Source organism: Babylonia areolata, chromosome 4, assembly GCF_041734735.1.
Source record: "Babylonia areolata isolate BAREFJ2019XMU chromosome 4, ASM4173473v1, whole genome shotgun sequence".
Taxonomy (NCBI): domain Eukaryota; kingdom Metazoa; phylum Mollusca; class Gastropoda; order Neogastropoda; family Buccinidae; genus Babylonia; species Babylonia areolata.
In genome coordinates, this window is record NC_134879.1 from 44,201,258 (window position 1) to 44,220,945 (window position 19,688).

At 37.6% G+C, this 19,688-nt stretch overlaps 2 protein-coding genes across 3 annotated transcripts; one reads left to right on the forward strand and one right to left on the reverse strand.

Annotated features, from left to right (window-relative positions):
* The first annotated feature begins 856 nt into the window (after positions 1 to 856).
* On the forward strand, positions 857 to 4,328 carry LOC143281217 (sperm-associated microtubule inner protein 10-like). The gene is made up of 3 exons (XM_076586301.1): positions 857 to 1,016; positions 2,722 to 2,815; positions 3,294 to 4,328. The coding sequence occupies exons 1-3, from the start codon at positions 925 to 927 to the stop codon at positions 3,507 to 3,509; spliced, it is 402 nt and encodes a 133-aa protein (XP_076442416.1). The 5' UTR covers positions 857 to 924; the 3' UTR covers positions 3,510 to 4,328.
* LOC143281216 (proton-coupled folate transporter-like) lies at positions 3,735 to 18,399 on the reverse strand. Of its 2 annotated transcripts, none has more exons than XM_076586300.1 (5): positions 18,295 to 18,399; positions 15,902 to 17,100; positions 13,860 to 13,943; positions 12,399 to 12,555; positions 3,735 to 11,787 (listed from the first exon to the last, which is right to left on the reverse strand). In XM_076586300.1, the coding sequence occupies exons 2-5, from the start codon at positions 17,028 to 17,030 to the stop codon at positions 11,703 to 11,705; spliced, it is 1,455 nt and encodes a 484-aa protein (XP_076442415.1). In that variant the 5' UTR covers positions 17,031 to 17,100; positions 18,295 to 18,399; the 3' UTR covers positions 3,735 to 11,702. The 2 variants fall into 2 exon arrangements, with proteins under 2 accessions (XP_076442415.1, XP_076442414.1); XM_076586299.1 differs by lacking the exon at positions 18,295 to 18,399 and adding an exon at positions 17,962 to 18,233.
* Between the last annotated feature and the right edge of the window lie 1,289 nt (positions 18,400 to 19,688).

Sequence of the window (19,688 nt, forward strand, 5' to 3'; positions counted from 1 at the left end):
GTTACTCTGTTACTAAATGTAAACTTTCTGAGATTTGTTCAGGAATACTGTTTAGATATTTTGTGGTTACTGCCCTTATTTAAATCGGGTTACTGTCACACTTTCAGGACACCAGTTTCACACTCCTTCCCGCCCCCTTTCCCTATCTTAACCAGTAACTGCGATCCAACCTTTTTATTCTTTCATGTTTGTTGTGAATTGAAGTTTTGATATGTGCATTCAGGTGACTGGGGGCTACATATCTCAGTGAATCATTTTTGATACTCTGGGGTACCCCGCAGTATCCCTCAGGTTAGGTCTATGGGTTAATTTTTGTGTGTGTTCTGCGAATGGTTTTCCTGTCCATTCTGCAATGTTATCGGTTCATCGTTTTTCTTCTTCTTTTTTTTTCTCCCCCCCCCCCCCCCCCGGCAGTTCGTTGGAAGATTGTTTTAAGCAAGCCGTTGCTGATTACATCAGTTTTTTAAGCAAGCTAGTCATTCGCAAAATGTACTGTATATAATGGTTTTAAGAGCTTTTATGGACTGCGATCCAAATTAAGTTCAGTTTGGCAACATATGTTTTATGAATTTGATGAATAATTGCTTTGATATTTCTTAAATGAGGCATACAATGCAGGCTAACAAAGATGATCAATACGAACAGGGAACGTTTATAGGCTGCGAGGCCAAAAGGCAAAATGCCAGTCCCTACTACAAGTACTACTACGACTGAGGAAGAAGATGCGGCAGCACGCGGGTGCCATGTTTTTACGCTACAGGGCCTGAACTGCGCATTCGGTTACTTCGAAGGCCAGGCATCTGCTCCCATGCCCCCCCTCCCCCTCCCCTTTTTTTTAATTTTCATTTTTTGACACCTTGAAACTGAAACACATCGCTACATCTCGCTTCCGTTTGTACTCTCGTGAGATCAACAACCATCAAGATGGAGCGGACAGACATGGCAGCGAAGACGGACCGCGGTGATCCAGGCAGCTTAAAATTTGGAAGGAACTTGTATACCCATAGCTGTGTAAGGTATGTAATAGACGATTTTTATGATATGCATATTTTTAAAATGGCACGGATGTGTTGTCTTCCAACTAATCAAGCAATTCAAACGTGTTGCTATGGAGCAGAAACAGACGCCAGAGCCTAGCAACAGGTTAGCTTCAATCTTCCATCCTTCTGGCCGTGTCGTTGCGAAAGACATTAATGTCTTTTTCGGAAAAAAATGTGTTTCCAGGGGGAATTCTATAAGTAGCACGAACCATTTTCTCCCCATTGAAAATGAAGTGAATGTTCATTTTCACATTTGCAAGATTTGGTAAACAACAAACATATTAGATGACCACCACCTACAATTAAAAAAAAAAAAAAAAAAAAGTTCGCCACAAAATTTCCATATTTAGACACCACATTGTTATGCAGCTTGACTGTGACAGTCCCCCCCCCCTCTCTCTCTCTCTTGTGTGTGTGTGTGTGTGTGTGTGTGTGTGTGTGACAGAAAGTTAGTTTGCAAGTTATGAGACATGTTTTTGAAAAAAGTTTAAAAAAGAAAGAAAGAAAGAAAAATAGTGTTTCACTAAAACTGACACATAAAGATACAATCAGTGGTTCAACCAACAAGTGTCAAACAAATATTTTTGGTGGACATAATGACCAGAAAACTATCATACAAAATAATTCATATGTCATTTCTGCTATAAAAAAATCCAAAACAAAAACCCATATCTTTTGACACCAAATTGTACCAAATACAAAATTAAAAGATAGGAATAAAGTATATAGTTCTAAATCCATTTAACACTGGGGAGTTTACAGCCTTGGAAGTCTTCCATGCCTTTTTGATGCAGAAAAAGAAACTTAGAAGATATACTGAAATAAACCGAGTTTTCCTTCAAATTGACATGTGTCAACACAACCGGATTTTCAGTAGAAATTAGTTCCCTTTATTTGCAAAATTTTTTTTTTTAGGAATGTGGACACCATTTCAATGAAATGAATTTCAATGCCCTAGCAATGCTGAAGCGCAGCATTGAAAGAGTTAATAGAAACCAGGCAGCATTTTGCAGACCATAATTCATTTCATGAGTTGAATGATCCTTGAAGAAAATCAGCCTTTAAAATATGCTTGATTGAAATTAAATGACAAAAAAGTAACTTATAACACAACTTGAAAAGAAAGTTTTGAACATGTAGTCTGAACCAGAAAAAGATTTGAAACAATACCTGACAATATTTTAAAAGTATAAAGAAGTTGCAGTGCAAGGACTTATAGTTGTGAACAGTATGTGGTGATCTATGCGTCTCTCACTTGGCAACCTCTAGGTGATTCCATGTGGTCTTAGAAACTGGGATACTCAGTTTTTCTTAATAAAAATGTATCTTCTCGGGCTTTTAAAAAAAATCTTTCTGTTTTTCTTAATAAAAATGTATCTGCTCAGGCATTTAAAAAAAAAAAAAAGTAATACATTTGTTTGGTATGACAGATTTGTATTTATAGTGTGGTGCTAAGAAGAGTTACTGTAATTCTTGAGGTTGGTTCAGTAGGTAATTAGTTATGCGTTTGCATACTAAAACTCATTGTATGCAATACAACATATTTAAGGTCTCATATTGCAAATCAAAGAGCACCCCATTTAGAAGTTTATGTATTTTGTATCCATTCTGAAATGTGAATACTTTTTTCTTTTTTTTTTAAGAGAAAATCAAATGTTACATATTCTGTGTGTGTTTGCAGAGTGCCTCAATATTCACGTCTGCATCCAGTCATTCCAAGACTGTACGTGCAAGAATGGAAAATGGACATGAAGAATAGAGAGCTGATCACACAGGTAAGTTTTTTTGTGTGTCATCTGGAAACCTTTTGAATACAAATGTTTGTCTCACTTTGAGATCGATGCACTGCTTGGGAACGATGATATAAGGCAACAACAACAAAAAAACAATAAACCTCCCCCCCCTAAAAAAACAATAAACCTCCCCCCCCTAAAAAAACAACAAACAAAAACAAAACACCAACCAGCCAACAGCCCTATGCTTTCAGTGCCCTGTCTGTCTTTGCTGTGTGCTTCAGTCTTTAGGTTCATAAGACACACGCTTTTCCACAGCTGTCTGCACAGTGATTGTTGTCCTCAGGTCCCAGAAAGCACAGACAAACGTGCACACACATATATATGTGTATTTGTGATTTCTCATATGCACAAATGAATAAATAGATGGAGGGAGGGATTGCTACACCCTTTAATAATGACAAGAAGAAGGGGGAAAGGGGGAAAAAATCTTTCTCATGGATTTGTTTGTGTGTTCCAGAATGCCAGACTGGGTGGCATTCCTAACTTTGAACACGATGAAAACCTGTTCCTGGAGAAACGAGAACAGATGTACTACAATGTGGAGGATGCCAATCGTGTGATAAACAAGTACAAGATCCCAGAACGAGCAAAGCTTCTACGGCCAGATTTCCACAGCGAGATGTCGCGCTATCAGAGTGAGCTGATGTGCAGACGTGACGAAGACACTGTGTAGATATGATTTCACCCCTGAAAAAGTGTGACATCTACTTCAGAGACACTGGTAAAATTTGTCTGATCTGGGTAGAAAGTATGGCATTTTTATCAGGAGAATTTCTTTTGGATAATTTGCAATCTGCAGGAGTAGCACTCACAGATTTATGCTGAATGATCTACCTAATCTCTGTAGTATTACATTTCTAGCTTCAGAAAGGGGTTCAATCATCAGAAGTCATTGTAGAAATCAGCAACGGCTAATCATATTAAAAGACTTTTGGCGTTTAGTGAAAGTTGGGGTGGGTATATTTCTTGTTTGCATCTTCTTTGTCATCTACACTTTGCTAACTTGTTTTCTCATGCAACATTACCCCCAGAAAAATTACCTTTTTCAGTTAAACAGAAATACTCCAAGAACTAAAAACCCGAGGTCCATCTGTTGGTAAAGAAAAGCTGTCTGTGAAAATTTGTTTTTTTGAGTGTAGATATTTTTAACTTAACCAATTATTTCTTTCAAAAACTGTGCAAATACTACTGTTGTAAAACTGTAATAAATGTTAGTTATTTCTCAGTTTGTTCAACAAAAATCCCTTACACACACACACACACACACACACACACACACAAAGAAGCATTTATTCCATTTTTGAAATATTTTATTATATATTTACATACATTTGGGGGTGTGCTGATACAATAATAATAAATCCTGGTCCACAATTCCTGTTACCAGTATTATCAGCAACATTTCCGTTTTTCTTCATTAGTTTTGTATTCTGCTTATTTGTATACAGACTTTCATTTCATTATTTTTACATGAATAAAATTAACTTTCATCTTCTGTTTTCACTTGTATTAATAGGTTGACACTGTGTAAATTATATCAAAACCATTAATGCTTATAGTCCAGCTGACTGCAATGACCTGTTCAAGCCCCCAAAACATTTCAACATCATCATATCAAAAGGCAAGGCTGTGACACAAATAATTCTCTCTCTCTCTCTCTCTCTCTCTCACTCTCTCTCTCTCACACACACACATGCTCACAACACACCACACATACAACTCCCATACACATGTGCACACACACATACAAACAAGGATTCACACACATACACACACTCACACTCTCTTTATCTCATGTACCCACACACACATACGAACAAGCACACACACATGCTCACACACATGAGACAGATTAAAAAGCTGTATAAGCTGATTCTTTTACCCTCAATAAAGATCATTTTGACTTTACACACACACAAACTCACTCCCTCTCTCTCTCTCTCTCTCTCTCACACACACACACACTCATTCACACACAGAAGAAGAAGAAGAAAAAGAAGAAGAAATTAACATTTATCTTTCTTAACTGTACGTTACTGAACACTCCATAAATATTTAAGGCACTAGTCATTCTGCTTAATATATGACCTCCAAATGACCTCCAAATTAAAAAAGAAATCCAAAGAACATTAAATTAGCAAACAACAACAACAAAAAAAGAGTCTTGCTGACTAACACCACCAAAGAGACTCAGCAGCAGTGCAGGGTCTCCTCTGGTGTGTGGCTTCCTGGCAACCTTATATTTTATGGATTGTACCCTGTGAACTGCCAATGCTGGGACCGCAACAAATGAACCTAGGTGTGGTTGTGTATGGGGGATTCAGAATGAGTTGCGTGGGAGGAATGCCACAGAAATGATGCAGATCATGGGATAGAAAAAAAGAAAGTTTTTGCTGACAACACTACAGGCTGGACAGCAGTGTCCGTTGCACTGATAAAATAATTGCACATCCTCAACCTCACCATACCCTTACATGTACACTTGGCATATATATCATCCTTTTTCAGACTTAATTCAGCATACACAAGAAAATAGAAGAAGGCAAAAAGAATAAGGCAGAAGAAAATTTCATATATAAAGGCCTCAGAAACTGAACACACAATAGATGAAAGATTCATATCTCTTGATGGGTGCAATAGCTGGGTGGGTGATTAAAGCGTAGGACTTTCAATCTGAGGGTCCTGGGTTAGAATCTTGGTAACGACACCTGATGGGTATAGGGCGGAGATTTTTCCAGTCTCCCAGGTCAACATATGTGCAGACCTGCTACTGCCTGAACCCCCTTCGTGTGCATGCGCACACAGAAGATCAAATATGAACGCTAAAGATCCTGTAATCCATGTCAGTGCTTGGTGGGTTATGGAAACAAAAACACACCCAGCATGCACATCCCTGAAAACGGAATATGGCTGCCTACATGGCAGGGTAAATAAACAAAACGGTCATACACGTAAAATGTTACAGGTCTGTCTGAGTGTGTATGTGTGCTTGCCTGAGATCTGATTGAATGACACAGGAAACGAATGATGAGCGCCCAATGGCTGCAGTCAGCAGGCTCTACCCAGGAAGGCAGTTTGTTGTGTAAATAACCCCAAGGTTGTAAAGTGCTTAGAGCTTGGTCTCCGACTGAGGATAGGCGCTATACAAGTATCCATATCAAATCAAATCTTCTTCGTCATTTGTGGGCTGCAACTCCCACGTTCACTTGTATGTACATGAGTGGGCCTTTATGTGTATGACCATTTGTATCCTTCCATGTAGCAGCCATACTGTTTTCAGGGGTAAATCAAACCAAACAAAGGGAAAAAGACAGAATGGAATAGAAATGTACATGGATGTCACTTCAATATCATAATATAATGCCAAAGTGACACCAAAACATTTTTTCCATCCCACACTGCATGTAAATATTTGCATAGGCAGAAACTTATTTATTCAAAAAGTAATGTTTTAAAAGTTTTAGTCTTACATCTATTAAAGAACTTCTTTATTTACATTCAAAGCCAGAGCCATTTCAAGCAGTGTTGATTTTGCTAGAAAAGATTAAAGAAATTCAACATGACAAAGGATCTAAAACAGGCAATGGCAACAGAATATTATTCATCAAATAGAATTAGATCTTTATGACTTGGTGTGTGCTCATTTCATAAAAAATTCTAACATGTTCACCAAACAATGCTGTGTGTAAAACAACAACAGAAAAAAAGAAAGAAAAATTCTGTGAAGCAAAACAAGTGAAGAAGACCAAATATATGCTGGATAAAATGAATAAAACTGTGGATGGCAAATAAGGTTATGAGACAAGTAAAACATGTTGCCAGATCTAAAAACAATGCATACACAAAGTCTTCACTTTAAAACAGTTGGACCAAACCCACTGGAAACTGTTGATGCTTGTGTATGTTTTTTTTGTTTTTTTTTTCATGTCTGGCAACTAATAACATGTTATTGCAATTAAAAGGCATTAATTATACGTCCAATAGCAAGCTAATTTTCTACTTTCTCTTCAAATATCTTTCAAGTATGGCCAGTCCTTTACTTTTGAAATTCTATGCAAAGGACAGACAATTGGAAATCTGTCCAAATGTTTCCCAGTTCAGCATACAAAAGAAAGTCGTCTTGGTACAGACTGCATTATGACCAGTATATACAGACATACACTGTCCACTGTCTGCCTCTTCAAGGTAGTGCACAATTACTGTATCAATCACTTCCAGATTAGGGCAAAAATTTGTAACAATCATTCAAAACTGAAGATATATAACTTATACCACAAGAAGAAAATGGTTCATCAACTCTGTACACAATCTTTCTGCATCTACAAATATTCAGAGATGAGAAAATGCAAAATAACTGATAACTGCTCAATCAATACCAGTCAACAGACTAAACCAAGTTGTTTAAATAAAATCATATCGAAAACAAGTGGTGTTTATATCATATCCATAAGGAAAATAAAATAATATCATTGCAGTTAAGTAAAATAACACCACGCACAAGTTAAAAAGTAAATAAAAAAAGAAAAAGAAAAAAAGGGATAGGTACACTCAGCAAAGAAAGTTACAGGCCAAACCATCTGTGACACTTTGAGGATTTTATGAAATTTGAGGAAACCAAGAAATCAAATCATATCAAGATTTTTTTTTACATGCAATAATTACACAGCTTTAAAAAAAAAAAAAAAAAGAAGCGATTTTGACATGATCTGTGATTTTTATATGCCCTGAAATCAGATTTTTTTTTACAAGCAATACTTAATAGCTTTTAAAAAATGTGATTTTGACATGATCCTTGATTTTTATATGCCCTTCCATCTGGTGGTTTATATTTCCAAAATGAACATGAACTCAAAATCACAAAGAGTATACCCCCCCACACCCCAATTTAGACACAAACACAAGCATGCACACTCAGAACAGTTTAAAAATGACCATATGTGGTTTTATGAAAAAAAAAACCAAACCATCTATAAAGACTGAACATCAATGGATATCCACCAATAAATGATTTTAGCAAATTTAAGAACAGGACAGTTACAGCAATATTTTCAGATTACAGTTAACTTTGTGGAGCACATGTCAATTTTCCCTATGACTTTACCCCCCTCTGAATCATTCTTTCTCTGAAAACAACAAATCATGTACACAATTTTGAATAAAACTAGATAAACTAGATAGTTATTCAAGTGAATCAAGTAACTGATTGTCTGATGTGTATATTTACTTTTTTGTGGGTACCGGAACAGCAATAACTGTATACAACAATTTGTGATGTTTGCTCTTACCACTCTAAATTGCTTCTTAATTCTTTGTCCTCCTCATTCAAAGACAATTTAATTACTGTTATTCTTCTCCTTCACATTTCAAGTTCACGTTCCAGAGAAAACTGTTCAGAGTCATGGCTATAAAAGCTTTCTTTGTGTTCCTTCATCACAGATATTGGATAATCTTGTCTGGTCTACGCTCATTCAAGTCATTTAATTTGTCACTTCTGAGCTGTCTTTTAGTTTGTCATTGCTGAGTTATCATTATGGTCATGGTGAAAAATGTAAACTTTCCTTGATCAGACAAACAAATAAACAAACAAAAGATTTATAAGTAAACAAAATGAAAGGGAAATGTCACGTTAAGTTTCATTCAGCTTAACTGCTTCACTTACCTTTACACAAAATTACGTTTCTGCCTCTGACTAATTAAATAAAATTTAATCTTTATTAAAAGTACTGCACTCTTTATAAAACACACAGTCTTTCCACTTATTAAAACAGTTTGAACAAATATCTACAAGTGTACAAGCAACTGTTCAAATTATATACCATTGTAACCTATATACAGTTTCTTATATACATTTCTATTGCTGCATATATAAGTCAGTATAAAAATATCAACACAGAAATAAACTACCAAAATGAGGTTACCTTTTGCAATGCTATTGTTTGGTGAAAAAAATGTCATCATGTATAATGCCTAATATCACATATCTGTAATTAAAAAAGCCAGTTTCTTTTGTCTTTTACATTAATAGCATTTTAAGGAAATATACATACAATGTGTAATTCGTGACAGACTATCCAAAAGAAGGCAGCTGATGTCAATAATGACTCCCAAATCCCCACCTTATTTTCCAGTCCAATGGGTAAACTCTCATTTTCAGTCTGATACAGAAGTTTCGATCTGGTCTTTCAGTCAGTGTGCATAACCTCAAGTTTGTTTTAACAAAAATTGCATTCACACATAATTGCAAAGTGCTTAGCCAAATGAAAATCACACAAGAGAAAAACAGAAAATGGCTAATTGAAAAAAAACGAGAAAAAAAAGTCATCGAAAAGAAAGAAAAAAAAAAGAAGAAGCAATTCTGAGCAGTCACAAATTTCATTATAGTTAAGACAAAATCAGCTGCATTCAGAAGATTTACAAACGGACTCTTCCCCTACCCCCAACAAAAATACTCTATATCGGGTGGTATTTTACAATTACACATTGCTTGCATTTTGTTTACCAATGTATATCTGGAAGCAAAATTAGCAGTTCTTGTTGGTTAGCATTATACACATAAACACATAAATTGTGGACACATGTTAATTCCTGTGATGGTAGAATCAATCAGAAAAAGATCATTAGACCAACACAGACCTTCACCTGAAGTTGTCTCTAATTAGAAATTTACATCCAAAGAGCACATTTATTTTTCAGTACAGTCATCATCAAACAAAATGTCATCAGTTATAAAAACTAAGGTAATACATATTGTGCGTATCATGATATTATATATATATATATATATATATATATATATATATATATTCAATATTCCTTGCAACCCCGGTACACTTGGTAATAAAGACATATTCTATTCTGTCCATTATATATAAAGAAATCTCTCTCTCTGTCTGTATATATATATATATATATATATATATATATATATATATATATATATATATTGTGGGGTTTTTTTTTATCTACACAGCCAGTTATGTAAAATTTTGCATAATAATCTTTTTTTTTTATATCACTTGACATCAACAATGCAAATTCCATTGGATATGTCATTTAATAAGTTATCTGTAATATGATGTCTTAAATCAGTTTTGTGTCTGAAACAACAAAAAAACCCAAAACATCCTCCCACCAAAAACAACCAACCAACAAATTAACCCCCCCTAAAAAAGTAAATGAGACAAAAAACAAAACATGAAATCCATTCTGACAAGTTTGAATAATCTTTATGAATCAAGAATAAGTAATCTTTAACAAACATGCAACCAGCTTCGAAAGAACCCACACATAAAAATTGTTCAAAAGTACTGTTAAACACTTTAATAATAAATACAAACTCGACAGTAGAAACACTATTAAACATAATAAATGCAATTTATGAACACTTGTATAAACTGTTTTATTCAAAATAAAACCATGACAAATATGACGTTAAAACAAGTCTTAACACTTTTAGTACCAGAACCTTGTGGCTGATTAATGAGATATGCCCTCCCTTTAAAGTACACACACACACACACACACTTACACACAGACATACACACACATACCCATAAAAATTTACCATACATAAAAGATCAGTCGGATCACAAGCTGTATTAGATCACTGGAGAATTCCATGCTTACATGATTTATTGAGGCACATTACAAGATCTGTGCTTTTGAAGTTGATTGCTCTCCAAAATTGCAAGCAACAAACTCGATCGAGAGAAACAGCAAGTGCAAAAAAAACAACAACAACAACTACCAGACTTCTTTTTTCGACTTTTCGCTTCATAAATATATCCTTTTTTTTCATTATGCATACAATGGCACTTCATTGTACAGAGTTTGGACTTAACACTGGAGGCTATCAACTGAAGAAATGGACAGCCCATTTGCTGCTTTTGTCTATGTTGATCGCCTATGGCACTGTTTGCGATTTCGAGTAAAGGTTAGATGCACTTGTGCAAGATCAAAGATGTCCACGGAACTCTCAAGTGGTCTATTCATCTTTACAGTTGCCACATGTAACAGTGATTAAGTGAACAAGATCAAGATTTGTAAAAATCAAGAAAGAGCTGTGGCTTTGTGGGTACAGAACCAACATGGGAAATAAGGTATTTTCTCCCATCCAGCAAATTTGAGAGATGGTTTGAGTGCAAGTCAATAATCAGAAGTCATGTGCGCAGCAAGCCCTTTTCATGAGACTTGAAGAATGCATGCCGGCAAAACAGCTGTCCCAAAAATAACTTGCAGAAAGATCCACATTGACAGGAGCACAAACATAATACAGATGTCAAACAGAAAGAAAATAAAATTACAGGAAGCGCAGCAATGTGGCAATGTTCCTTCCTGAAGGTAGAGCAGCCTGAATCTTACACACACAAAAAGATCTGCTGTGTCCAGTGACACAATGTGCAATAACCTCAAACATACGTGTGTGTGTGTGTGTGTATGTGTGTGTGTATGTGCGCGTGTGCATGTGATTGAAGCCTGACTGAATGACACAGGAATGATGAATGCCCAGTGGCAGCTGTCAGTCTGCTCCATCCAGGTGGGCAGCCTGTTGTGCAAATTATTTCGTAAAGCGCTTTGAGCTTGATCTCTGACCAAAGATAGACACTATACAAGTATCAATAATAGCATTAATAATAATAGTAATAATAATGATTCAAAATCAATATTCATAAGCTGACTTAACGTGACCATGCATAGGTAAGTGACTAACTGAGCCAAGGGTGAACACAGTCAGTGGCCAAGAAAGGCTGTCAGACTAGCTGAGCAGTACAGTCACTGACATCACTCCGTTCGTTTTACACAGTGTATGCTTTCCACAGTGCTTGTCTCCCCTGTGTGGTCCCTGGCTGTCTGCCAAGTTGCCAGATCAGGAAATCAGTCTCTCATCATCCTCATCTTTAGCTGCTGCCTCTTCTGTCCCTGGGTGCCGACGTCCATAAATGATTGAAGCTCTGAAAAGGATGAAATATTGCATCAAAAAGGTGATCCAAGCATGACTTGGAAAAAATGTACACCAACACACACATGCACACACTAACACTCACACATGCACAAACACACACACACACATGCAACCCTGCATGAAAAGGTAAACAACCTACACAGTCACACAGGAACATGCACATGCTTGCATAAATCTCACCCACAGACACACAAGTACACATACATGATCACATGATATACAGAGAGAGATCTAATTAAGCCTTTAAAACTTAAGTCATTTCCCCACTTTTATTACAACTTTTCTGAGTTTAAGTCAATGCAGCTGATTGTGAATGATCTGTCATTTGAAAGCAAACAAACATGCAAACAATAAATACACATTTTATTGTGATGATGTGTCACTTTGACACAAGAATGAACATCGAACAGTTAAAAACAACAACAACCCCCCCCCAAAAAAAAACAAAGAAAACAAACACACACACCCACCAAAAAACAACTACAACAACAACAAAAACAAACAAACAAAAAAACCCCCTATCATCATTATCATAAACAATGTTACATTTATTTTCCACATCAAGACATTCAGCCATGTCACCGCTGCACACATTCTTACATGAGCAGAAAAACGTTGAGGAAGACCAGCCCTGCCAGCACCAGATAGGGCAGACCCAGGTACACATCCAGACCAACGTTGTAAATGTTTGACATCACGACCCCACTCACTGTTGACGTAATCATCTGCAGAACTCCGATGCCCGTAAACAGTGCTCCTGAAACAAACAACAAGTTTAAATGAGTGAACAAAAAAACAACAACCCAAAATTAAACAAAAACAACAACAAAAAAAACAACATTGCTCCTGAAACAAACATCAAGTTTAAGTGAGTGCACAAACCCCCCCCCCCCCCCCCCCAAAAAAAAAAAAAAAAAAAAATGAAAAGTATCAGTTCAAAGTGAAACACATTTAATTAAAACAGAAGCACTTTCACTGACCCAGTTGTAAGCATGAGGAATTACACTGCAAGATAGCATGACATTTTCATAACTCGCTCCTCAGTGTGTAGATCACACGCTCTACAAGGTCATACAATTTCAGTGAGGAAGTCTCATTTTGTCTTGTAACTGTATGTACACATAATATAATTATCATGCATGATCAGAATAAATCCAGAAGGCAGAATGAGAAATACAATGAGAGATAGTATAAATATGGAACTGATCCCAAAGGGAACCAGACGCACAGTGACAAAAAAAAAAGGGAAAAAAAACAAACACACACACACACACACACAAAGCAGCAAGTGTGCTCTGTGCTATATGGTATAGGTTAAAAGATGCAAATATATTATTATCAAAGTACTTCAAGACATATCAGTAACATATCAACTTCAAATGGTTGAACAGATCCTGCTCTACATGATCAGGGTTCAGTTTCTCAGAGTTTATTATAACACTTCAAATATTCTAAACATCAGGGTAAGTATCACAGCAAAAATGACAGAATCAACATGAACAGCATATAATCTAAAGTGCTAATAGTACAGTGTTTTTTTATGTGTTTGTGCATGAATTCAGCTTTCTTCTTACCAACAAAACGTATATTTTCAGGTGATGATGAAACAAGCATGTTATTTTGGAAGATAGTATCAGTATGAAGTCCCTGGTTTGGAATTTCAATAAAGCAATATTCACATACATACATTTAGCGTTTGTTTAAGACCGCTTTTTTTGTTTTGTTTTTTGATTGATCACGGATAACCAAGCTGTTACTTTCCTTGGAGGAAAATTTGTTTGTTCAAATGTTTGATTTTTATCCGAGCAAAGACAATTCCCAAAAACACGATGATAAGAAAGCAAAAAGCTGTGTGATAATGAACACAAACCAAACCAAGTCATTTAACTCAGTTAAATGTGACCTGAGGCTGACAATCAGTCATTTGACTGTATGAGCACACACAAATCACGAGATCTCATCGCCAGTTCTATCACTGATTTTGAAAAAAGAAAGAAAAAAAAAAAAGAAGAAGAAAAGGTTTACAGTGGAGAAGGCAAACTTGTGACGATGTGGACATACCTTGCTCATGAAGAGACACTGATTTGGACATCATAGTTCGACACATGGGTCCAACCAAGTCCATCATCAGGCTGGCTCCTGCACCTGCACACCCCGTTAACACTGCGTCAGTACTGTGACAAGTACTAACAGAAGTACTTATATCCCATTAAACACTGTATTAGTATTACCAATGGCACTAATGGATACTTACACATGTAGCAGTCTATCCAGAAAAATATTGTATGTGCTTTACACACATTCTATGTCATGCATACATCAATGCTACATGTATTTTTGTACACACCAAATTGGACAGTCTAGTAAATTGTACACACACACACACACACACACACACACACACACACACACACACACACACACACCCACCCACCATTAAACATTGTGTTAGTATTAGCACTAGCACTAATGGATACTTACACATGTAGCAGCCTATCCAGAAAACTGTTGCATACATATGCTTTGCAAAACACATTCTACATCAAACTTTACATCGGTGCTACACATATTTTTGTACACACCAAAATGGACAGTCCAGTAAACTGTACGTATATATATATATATATATACGCACACACACATACACCATTAAACACTGTGTTAGTATTACCACAAGTATTGATACTTATACATGTAGAAGTCTGTCCAGAAAACTTTTGTATGTGCTTTAAAAAACACACTCTATGTCATGCAGAATCAGTAACTCAAGGAGGCGTCACTGCGTTCTGACAAATCCATATACACTACACCACATCTGCCAAGCAGATGCCTGACCAGCAGCGTAACCTAACGCGCTTAGTCAGGCCTTGAGAAAAAAAGAAGAAAAAAGATAATAATAATAACAATGATAACAATAATAATGATAATAAAAAAGAAACAAACAAACAACAAATAAAAATAAATCAGTGTTTGATGGTGTGTGTGTATATACTATATACATCAATATTACACATATTTTTGTAAACACCAAAATGGACAGTCTAGTTTATGTCATGCATTACATCAATGTTACACTTGCTTTTCTATACACCAAAATGGACAAATTATATGTATATATATATACACACAATATAATGATATATACACTGAATGTGTATACAAGCATACATTCAAATTTCAAACATGTGTTGTACACTCATACACACACGCACATTTGTTCAAGTATGCATGCATACCTCTACACACACATACATGCATACTTGTATAACATACATGCACAGTACCAATCTAAAAATTCTTTGAATATTGGACACACACACACACGTGTAATATAATGACATTATCAATTTTGAATAATCATTATCAATTCTGAATAATCATATATATGCAACTCTGTTGTGCTTTTTCATTTTTTGGAAGTCTAGTGTTTGTCACCATTGGCACAAGCAGCTGTAACAACAGCCATGGCCATTAATGCTGCATTTTTCCCAAATTATTACTATTTCTATTCCAGTAAAACCATGGCAAACAACAGACCAATATCATAGACTGGATTTATAGCACATGTACTCAGCAAATAAGAAATGAAGACCTTTACTGAGATTGTGTTGTTAGAGAAAATTCATCAGTGAATCATAAGATATGTCACCATATATCCTCATAGTTTAATGTTACCATGTATTCTAATACTATCACACACATCAACAACATCAGTTCTGTGAAAATGTTACCATCCTAACACCATCAATGTTCATCATGAACAGCAAAGTCTGTGCCAGAACCATCCATAAAAAACTGATATATTTTGATGCTTCATGTATCTATTACAAAACACTGTCAGTTTACCAAAATTATGCAAGCATGTGCTTTTTTGGGGGGAGGGGGGGAGGGGGGGATATACAGGTTTTTAAAGGACTGAAGCCTTTTTTCATGGGACCCCCAAATACAAAGCAAGTTCAGTTCAGTTCAGTTATTCAAGGACGTGTCACTGTGTTCGGACAAATCCAATATGCTACGCCGAATCTGCTAAGCAGACGCCTGACCAGCAACGTAACTCAACACGCTTATAAAAGAAAGAAAAGAATGAAAAAATGAAGACTCACCTATGAAGATCATCGCATTGTTCTTGGCCAGCCCCTTCAGCAGGAAACTGGATGCAGCAGAAACGGACCCCATCAAGGCAAAGACTGGCTCTGAGATGCAGCGCTTGCCCAGCAGGATCAACAGCACCACCACCACCCACTTCAGCAAGGTCATCACTCCATTAAACACACTGATCTTAACTTTGGACCAGCAGAAGGGCTGGTGCAGCAGGAAGAGAATGCCAAAGTTGGCCTCCCCTATGAAGGCCCAGAATATGATCACGAAACACAGTATGTAGACAATCATCTTGAAGCGCCTCTTACTGGGGTTGTCCTTCACGTAGAAATCAAATGACTTCAAAAAAGTCTTGTAGGAGAAGGGATGATAGTGGCGCTCCACTAATGTTTCAGGAATTAAAAACCGGACATAGATTGTGGCAAGCGCCACCTCCCCCAAACAAAATGCCATTGGCCATATATATCCCAATTCTTTCACCCATATTCCTGCAGTTGTTGTAGCTATGCTTGATGCAATAGCAAGGGTTGCTTCAACTGTTGTCACTCTGAACATACGCTGTTTTCCTGGAGATGAAATGTCAGCTACAATACCAAAACAAGCTGCTAAGAACAAACCATAGCTGCCACTCAGACCTTGAATAAAACTGCTGACGCATATCAAAGCAGGCGATAAGTCAAAATGGTATATGAAAACATTCAGCAGAAGGCTTGCAAAAAGTCCAGACAAGCTGACATAAAATACAAACTTGCGCCCATACTTGTCAGTTAAAGGACCGAGGAAAATTGCTGGGAAGATGGCCACAAAATTGCTGATGAAGTTTGTGTACAGGACATACTTGTTGGTCTGGGACTGCACCTCCTTCTCCAGATCAGCAATGGAGCTGTTTGATACTGAGCTGTTGCCACAGACACTGGAATCATTGCTGGTCACCAGGTTGTACTCCCTTGAGAAATGATCATACAGCCAGAACTGTATCAAAGGAAACTGAGTCACAAGTGGCGTAAAGTATAGAAAGGTTACCACCTCTGGCAAAACCAGTAACTTTGGACGCCTGACCTGTAACAACGGTTCTTTGCTGTCAGCACTTTCCTCCTCTCTTCTGTCATCGACAGTTGGCTGTTCATCAGACATGTTATCAACAAGAGCAGAAAACTGCAAAATGCTTGACCAATCTTGGCTTCTTATGATGTTCTCTGTACACCTGAAAAAAAAGAGAGAGGGAATTATCAATAAGCCTTACTCAATACTGTGTCCTAACATTTTGTGTAATGTTTTCCTTACTATATAAGTTAATTACCACATGTTTAAAGACTGCTGCAGTAAATCCATGTTATCAGTAAATACTAAATCCATGCATTTCTTAGACCAATCAGGAAATATGTGTATCTATAGATATCTAAGAGTATGACTGCCAGTAAGTATATGAAATGACTGAAAATGTCAGTCTAGTAAGTTCTTTAGTCTTCTGTTTGGGGAAAGGCCCAGAAAGACCCTGCTCCACTCATAAGAAATCTGAGCACTGTTGGTTTGGAGATTATGCCAATATTAATCTGTTTAGTAATGGCTTTTGCTCTTCCTTACAGGTTAGACTTACTGCTGCTCCCTCTCTCTGTCACCATATACTATCAGATCACTCAGCGGCACATCAACCTTGAATCGAGGCATCTTACTGTTTTGAAAACAACCCGACATAATAATGCTTTTGAGTCTGTTATTATTCTCTGTTTACTTTTTGGACTGTATATTTCCATTATTTCTTGTACCAAATCAGTTATTCACCTTTCGGAGTCACTGTTGTATGAATACTTATGACATGTACAATTTTTCATTCATGATTATGAAATCTCTCTGTGTCCTTTTGTCTGTCAGTCAATAAGTCTGACTCTCAATCAAATTTATGAAATTCGTCTTATTGATAGCTTTTGGTTTTCCACAGAATTTATATGTGTTATGCATACTGTAAAAGTAGTGTGTGTGTGTGTGTGTGTGTGTGTGTGTGTGTGCGCGCACGTTAGGGGTGTGCACTGGTCTATAATCCTCGAAAATAAAGATTTTGACTTACCTTGATATTCGAGAACATCTGTGAGTATGAGGTGATCGAAGGCGACCTAGCACAAGATTTCCATGTCGAAATTGGTTGAATATGAAAGGAATTGACTGATATATACAGTAAAAGGGGTGATCAGTGGTCTTTGTCATCTGAGCATGAGGCCCTGATCATGTGATGTGATGTCACAGTGACATGAGGCCGTGCGTTTTGTTTTTGGAAACAATTCTGAATGGCAACTTGCCTTGGACAGTCAGCATGACAGCATGACATATATTTACAGCTCAATAACAATTGTCCCTCGATGCCTTTTGGATCAGACACCTCATCACTACTGATTCCTCTTACCTTAAAGATTTCAGTGTGGAGCAAAAGGCCCAATCCTTGATTGTGCGAAGTCCGGATCTTCGGTCCTTGTCAATGTTTGGTGTTTGTCAACAAATTGAGAACGATAATTCTGTGCGAGTTTGGATTAGTGTTTTTTGAGTTGTTTCCCTTAGTGATAGCAATCGTTGGGTGTTTTTTCGGGTCGAAAGGTATGATTGTAATAAGCTGCAACAGAAACTGGAAAAAAAGAGAAAAGAATAGATGAATGCATGATAAGCAGCCATGGCGAAGTGGTAAGCGTCGCAGAGTGACGGCTGAAAGGACGTGGGTTCGAGCCCCACCGATCAGAAGTAGGCTTTTAGGTGTGTTTTTCCCGGTCCCTCAGTGCCCAAAGTCAGTTGAGTGTTTCAGGGCTTCAATGGGGCCACCAAGTCGAGTATTATCTATTTCATAGATTAGTTTTCGTGAGCGACAGTGCAGGTGTCTAAATTTCGTGGGCCTGGTTGGCGCTGCGACTAAGTGGGCTACAGCAACGTAGTCACAAACCAAAACAACAGACGGACCCACGTAGCAACATTGGTCATCTTCATCAACCTGATTCATCATCAGTAAGATAAAATAACATAAAATAAAGTGCCAGATTCTGTGGCTTTTCACGGTGACCTAGTTCCGTCTCCTCCATACTCTCATGCTTGATGTGATTTCGGAGTTCCCGCACGGTGTTCAGTTGGCAGTGACTGAGATCAGGGAGGAAGGTCGGTGGCAGAATGGTTAAGACGCTCATCTACCGATACAGAGTCCGTGTGGGTCTGGGTTCGAATCCCGCTTTCAGTTTTCTCCCAAGTTTGTCGGACTAGAAAATCGAACCCTGAGTAGTCTGTCGGATGAGACGATAAACCGAGGTCACGTGTCAGTGCAGCACTACACACTTGGCGCACCGGCTGACTCGGCCGGAAAAAGAACCCATGGCAACGAGAATGTTGTCCTCAGTCTGGCAAAATTATACAGAAGAAATCCACTCTGACAGGTACGCGGCAAATATACTCAGTATGCACAGTGCACTCAAGGTCAGTGGCTGACAATGCGCGTTGGGTTATACTGCCGCGGCAGATGTGGTGCAGCGTATAAGATAATTTAGTCCGAACGCAGTCACACGCTGACGCCTCCTTGAGAAACTGAAGCTTAAACTTCAGTGGCGGGGCTGTCGCTGGAGTGGTACGTGGTGGCCAGTCTCCACTCTGCAGGAGGATGCTCACTCTGGCTTCAGTATCTGCCGGTGCTGAGACTGCGGCAGATGAACCCCAGGGTGAAGCTGCTTAAATCAAGGCCTTTGACAGCCTTGGAGCAAAACTGGGGAATGGAATTACCCCCACTTCCCCCCGCTACTCCCCCATCTCCCCGTTCCTCCCCCCACC

Excerpts from the sequence above, each read along its gene's own strand:
- LOC143281216 (XM_076586299.1), bottom strand. The coding sequence starts at position 18,098 with ATGACAAAGACCACTGATCACCCCTTTTACTGTATATATCAGTCAATT. Across the intron at positions 17,101-17,961 it reads AGATGTTCTCGAATATCAAG|GTGTACAGAGAACATCATAA; the intron begins GTAAGTCAAAAT and ends CTTTTTTTTCAG. Across the intron at positions 11,788-12,398 it reads CTCAACGTTTTTCTGCTCAT|AGCTTCAATCATTTATGGAC; the intron begins GTAAGAATGTGT and ends CATCCTTTTCAG.
- LOC143281217 (XM_076586301.1), top strand. The coding sequence starts at position 925 with ATGGAGCGGACAGACATGGCAGCGAAGACGGACCGCGGTGATCCAGGC. Across the intron at positions 1,017-2,721 it reads TATACCCATAGCTGTGTAAG|AGTGCCTCAATATTCACGTC; the intron begins GTATGTAATAGA and ends GTGTGTTTGCAG. Across the intron at positions 2,816-3,293 it reads ATAGAGAGCTGATCACACAG|AATGCCAGACTGGGTGGCAT; the intron begins GTAAGTTTTTTT and ends TGTGTGTTCCAG.